The sequence below is a fragment of the Oncorhynchus gorbuscha genome, linkage group LG02, assembly GCF_021184085.1.
Source record: "Oncorhynchus gorbuscha isolate QuinsamMale2020 ecotype Even-year linkage group LG02, OgorEven_v1.0, whole genome shotgun sequence".
Classification (NCBI taxonomy): Eukaryota; Metazoa; Chordata; class Actinopteri; order Salmoniformes; family Salmonidae; genus Oncorhynchus; species Oncorhynchus gorbuscha.
The window spans coordinates 27,853,890-27,859,889 of record NC_060174.1 but is presented as its reverse complement, the minus strand read 5'-3'; the positions used below and the strand labels follow the sequence as shown (position 1 = coordinate 27,859,889).

Genomic DNA, 6,000 nt, shown 5'->3' with positions numbered 1-6,000 from the left:
TAGGCTATGTTCTCTCGCTCTTTCATTTTAAACGACAGATCTTGCATTAAGACATACATCTTTTCATCTGATATGCAGACATAGTACCCTTTATTTACAGATCAATAATTTGTTTGCCTACATCCGAAGTTGATTTCTGACTAGTTATATATAATACACTTTTCAAACACATATGAATGTGAGTCAGTCCATGTCATTTGTCTGTATATAATAAAATTCGAACCCTATAATTTTTCTGATTCATACAGACGCCGGTGGATATAAAAAATCCCCCTATAAATCTATTGGTTGTGGTCTCCGCGCCTCTATCCAATGCTTAGAGGCTGCAGTTCTATTTGGGAAGTTGGCAGCTCGCGGCAAGCTCTTTTACTCTCGCCCTGGCAGTTCGACTCTGGAATTATGAGCAGAGCTGGTCAATCCTGTACCTTGTTTTGAATTTTATTCCCACAGAATTGAGACCATGGAGATGAGCATCGGCATCCTCATTGCGTTCCTTCTCTCACAGGTAAGCAGGAACATTTTATGTGGCATTGCACCGCGCTCTCCCGCAGCTGTTCATCAATGATTTAAATTATGATCTTTATCAATGATTTAAATTCTGAACTTTAACATGTCACACTTAATGAACGGCAAAGGAGTAATGATTATTTGCATTGCATAGGCTATAGCCTACGATATTATAGATTGAATGAAACCTACAATTAAAGAGAAACTAAATGAAGCCAATATAGCCTAATAATTTCAGAACAGTACACATACATTGATTTAATAACTGAATACCACGAAAGATATGATTAGGAGTCGATGATGTGTTACATGTTGCATTTGCGGCACCTGGTAGTCTTGGGGAGAGTGTCGAGTTTGACATTAATCTGCAGTGGTCAATCAGTCTTTTTACGGATGCCGTTCACATAGGCGTCCAATGGGCGGAACAGGGGAAAGTGTGGAGCTATGTGCAAATCACGGACGAACTCTTGTCAACAGCCACATCTATATTCCGCTCAGATACCCAGTTGAACGTTTCTTTGGCTCTGTGTTCATGTGGGTGAACGAACAGTGTGAGGGCAGGATTCTCAAGGCAATCAGCGCTTACTGATCTCCCAGAGCATCCCCGAAAACAGTCAGCTTCTAACTTCAAAAACAAGGGTGGTGTTGGAAGATAGGAATGTAATTTAGAAGCATTTTATTTCAGATATTTCCCTCCCCGTTTCCCTTTGACACAGCCTCTTATGTAGGCTATACTTTCTTTGACAGCTCGCTGCCGATCTGATCTGGCATTAATTTGGATCGACTGATAACTTGGAGTGACTGATAACTTGGAGCAGCTGACTCCCTCAGTCACATTTTACTCTATTTAAAGTGGTAGAGGGCAATATGGCTGAATAGTGACACAGCAAAGTAGTAGGCCAACCGTTGCTCATCATTGGAAAATTAAGTCGCAATTAAAATATGAAGCATAGCCTAGGCTACATCTTGTCATCGCGAATCAGTTGATTTTATAGAATAGAAACATGGTGACATTTTACAAAGGTGTGCGTGCACTCAACAGCTGCTGTTAATGGAATGTGTTGGGAAAAACTGTTGAAAGCCGAAATGCGTTGGTTCTACATTTAGCAAGGAGCTTTTTTTAAAAACATTTAATTCCATTGTCCTCCAAGAGTTGCTGAATCTCCTCTCCTTCAATGGGTTTGTATTAAACCTGGGTTCCTAGTAAACTAGACTTGTGGGAGAACAACTGCATTGAAGGTGCGCGCCTTCCCACGAATTCCCAGTTGCTGCGCATTCTTATTTCTCTCCATCAAAGGGCGAGGTTCAAGCAGAGGCAGGTGTCGCATTAATGACGGGCTTTTCCTCAGAATTTTACCTATCACGATAGGGAGCTGCTTTACTTTCCATATGTATTGCTGTTGATAGATTACATGATTATTAGTGTGTGATGAGACAAGACGTTTGTTACACACCTTTTGCTAAGAGTATGACATCATCAGCACTCTAAGGTTAATAACATAGTCTCGAAACTGCTGCAAAATGTACACAGTTCTCTTTCCACTGATACTGCAATTATCTAGCTAAACTGGGAGACACAAACATAAATTGTTAGATTGAAAATAGAGTTAATAGGCCGCTGGCTGCGACATGTAAACTAAGGAGAGAAAATATATATATATTTCTGTGTCTGGTGAGACTGTGTCCAATACTTTTACTGCCAGAGTTGTCTGGCTCTGTTGGCCCACTTCATCAAGGGAATCAGGTCGCCCTCCGACTCTCCTCTGACGCTACAGCAATGCTTACCAAACGCCAGGACAACACAACATCCACGTTTCTTATTTATCTTATAGCTCAGGCAGGGCGCCAAGTTTGCCTCCAGAATAAGCTGATGGTGTATTCCCTCTCACCATAAATCCCTGTATTAGAAATGAAACACTAAGCAGTCGAGAGCCTCAACGATGATTCAGAATAAGTACAGCACAGCACAACCGGGAGGTGCAGGTGCCCATATTTCTCTATCTTTTTGGCTCCCTTTCTCCCCCATCTCTTTCTCTCTCTCTGACTCTCTCTCCATTCTATTTCTCTATCTCTTTCTATGAAGTGATCTAGGGTAACTGGAGTCTTCTTTTTTCCTATTCTATTTCATGCACTTGTCTAAGTATTTCCAAAAGGCTCAGGACAGTGCAGGTGGGTTTGAATAAAAATGGAAAAATAAAGGTAAAGAAAGTGGTACACCTGCGAGTCAGTGAGCACAGCAGGTACATTTGTTGTTCTGGACGTTTATGGAGCTGGTGGTCAACAGAGTGTTAATTAAATAGTGTAGATCCCGTTAACGGATCAATATGACAAAAGCCAGTGAAGGTGCAGAGCGTCATTCAAAACAACAGAAATCTCATAATTAAAATTCCTCAAACAGAATTATTTTACACCATTTTAAAGACAAACTTGTTGTTAATCCCACCACAGTGTCCGATTTCAAAAAGGGTTTACAGCGAAAGCACACCAAACGATTATGTTAGGTCTGCACCTAATCACAGAAAAACACAGCGATTTTTCCAGCCAAAGAGAGGAGTCACAAAAGAGACAGAAATAGAGATCAAACTAATCACTAACCTTTGATGATCTTCATCAGATGACATTTTTAGGACTCCATGTTACACAATACATGTATGTTTTTTTCAATAAAGTTCATATTGACATCCAAAAATCTCAGTTGGCATTGGTGCGTTACTTTCAGTAATGTTTTGCTTCCAAAACATCCAGTGATTTTGCAGAGAGCCACATCAATTTACAGAAATATTCATAATAAACATTGATAAAAGATAACTGTTATGCATGGAACTTTAGATCCACTTCTCCTTAATGCAAGCGCTGTGTCAGATTTAAAAAAAGATTTACCGAAAAAGCACACCATGCAATAATCTGAGTACAGCACTCAGACAACAAAACGAGCTATACAGATATCTGGCATGTTGTGGCGTCAACAAAGTCAGAAATAGCATTGTAAATATTCACTTACCTTTGATCTTCATCAGAATGCAACCCCAGGAATCCCAGTTCCACAATAAATGTTTGATTTTTTCGATAACGTCCATCATTTATGTCCAAATAACTCCTTTTTGTTCGTGCGTTTAACCCAGTAATCCAAACTCATGAGGCGCGAGCAGACAAAGTCCAAAAGTTCCGTTACAGTCCGTAAAAACACGTCAAACGAAGTATAGAATACATCTTTAGGCTGTTTTTTATCATAAATCTTCAATAATGTTCCAACCAGAGAATTCCTTTGTCTTCAGAAATGCAATGGAATGCAAGCTAACTCTCACGTGAACGCGCGTGGTCAGCTCATGCCGTCCTTCTGTAGCTCAGTTGGTAGAGCATGGCGCTTGTAACGCCAGGGTAGTGGGTTCGATCCCCGGGACCACCCGTACGTAGAATGTATGCACACATGACTGTAAGTCGCTTTGGATAAAAGCGTCTGCTAAATGGCATATATTATTATTATTATTACTCTGGCAGACCTCTGACTCATTCAGCTCCCATTCCCCCCTCCCTCACAGTAGAAGCATCAAACAAGGTTCTAAAGACTGTTGACATCTAGTTGAAGCCTTAGGAAGTGCAATATGACCCCATAGACACTGTATATTCGATAGGCAATGAGTTGAAAAACTACAAAAGTCCTGTTTGGATTTTTTCTCAGGTTTTTGCCTGCCATATGAGTTCTGTTGTACTCACAGACATAATTTTAAAAAATAAAAACTTCAGAGTGTTTTCTATCCAAATCTACCAATAATATGCATATATTAGTAACTGGGCCAGAGTAGCAGGCAGTTTACTCTGGGCACCTTATTCATCCAAGCTATTCAATACTGCCCCCAGCCATAAGTCCACTCTAAGCCGGCCTGAAGTGTGAGTGTGACTGGGTGTTGGCATGGTCCTTTATGGTCATAGTGTCCAGGTGAATGTTAAAGTGGCCATTCAGGGGGGAATGGGAGAGTACGCTTTACCTTGGTGCCTGATTACAGAGAGACAGGAGGTGTGCCCACCTCAGCGACCCTCTTCTCCCCTGTCTGCAGCTCACTCCACTGATCCAGCAAAAAGAAAGGGACACAGCCATTGCTGCATGTCAACTCCATTTATTACTGCAGAAACAGGTGCAGGGATGGGGACTACACACACTTCACTGCCCTTGGCCAGTTCCCTAACACACACACACACACACACACACACACACACACACACACACACACACACACACACACACACACACACACACACACACACACACACACACACACACACACACACACACACACACACACACACACCTAATATTAAGGAAGTCTCAAGGTTTTGCTCGCCTGAGGTAGAGTATCTCATGATAAGCTGTAGACCGTATTATTTACCAAGAGATTTTTTCATCTATATTTTTCATAGCTGTCTATTTACCACCACAAACCGATGCTGGCACTAAGACTGCACTCAAAGAGCTGTATACAACCACAAGCAAACAAGAACATGCTTATCATGAGGTAGCGCTCCTAGTGGTCGGGGACTTTAATGCGGGGAAACTTAAATTAATTTTACGTTCAGGGGATCTACGTGTTTGAGGGTGGGAGTTGGAAGCAGATGTTAGTCACCTCTTCACTTTTGACGTTGAGACCGGTGTTTTGCAGGTACTATTTAATGAAGCTGCCAGTTGAGGACTTGTGAGGCGTCTGTTTCTCGAACTAGACACTCTAATGTACTTGTCCTCTTGCTCAGTTATGCACCGGGGCCTCCCACTCCTCTTTCTTTTCTGGTTAGCGCCAGTTTGCGCTGTTCTGTGAAGGTAGTAGTACACAGCGTTGTACAAGATCTTCAGTTTTTGGCAATTTATCGCATGGAATAGCCTTCATTTCTCAGAACAAGAATAGACTGACGAGTTTCAGAAGAAAGTCTTTGTTTCTGGTCATTTTAAGCCTGTAATCGAACTCACAAATGATGATGCTCCGGATACTCAACTAGTCTAAATAAGTTTTATTGCTTCTTTAATCAGCACAACCATTTTCAGCTGTGCTAACATAATTGCAAAAGGGTTTTCTAATGATCAATTAGCCTTTTAAAATAATAAACTTGGATTAGCTAACACAACATGCCATTGGAACACAGGAGTGATGTTTGCTGATAATGGCCCCCTTTGTAGATATTCCCAAGAAGTCTGCTGTTTCCAGCTACAATAGTCATTTACAACATTAACAATGTCTACAGTGTATTTGTGATCAATTTGATTATTTTAATGGTCATCAAAAAACAAAAAAAACAAAGACATTTCTAAATGACCCCAAACTTTTGAACGGTAGTCTACATATTACCTCAATTACCACGACTAACCTGTGCCCCCGCACATTGACTCTGTACCGGTACACCCTGTATCGCCTCGCTGCTGTTATTTTATTGTTGCTCTTTAATTATTATTATCATTTATTTTTTACTTCAGTTTATTTTAGTAATTACTTTCTTAACACTTATTTT

At 40.8% G+C, this 6,000-nt stretch overlaps 1 protein-coding gene across 4 annotated transcripts in view; it reads left to right on the top strand.

Annotated features, from left to right (window-relative positions):
- The first annotated feature begins 334 nt into the window (after positions 1–334).
- LOC124000216 (cadherin-13-like) overlaps positions 335–6,000 on the top strand; it is a 701,352-nt gene continuing 695,686 nt past the window's right edge. For all 4 annotated transcript variants that reach the window (XM_046306448.1, XM_046306439.1, XM_046306433.1 and 1 more), the window contains exon 1: positions 335–505. In XM_046306448.1, coding sequence (XP_046162404.1) covers positions 461–505 — 45 coding nt within the window. In that variant the 5' untranslated portion in view covers positions 335–460. The remainder of the gene's footprint in view (positions 506–6,000) is intronic.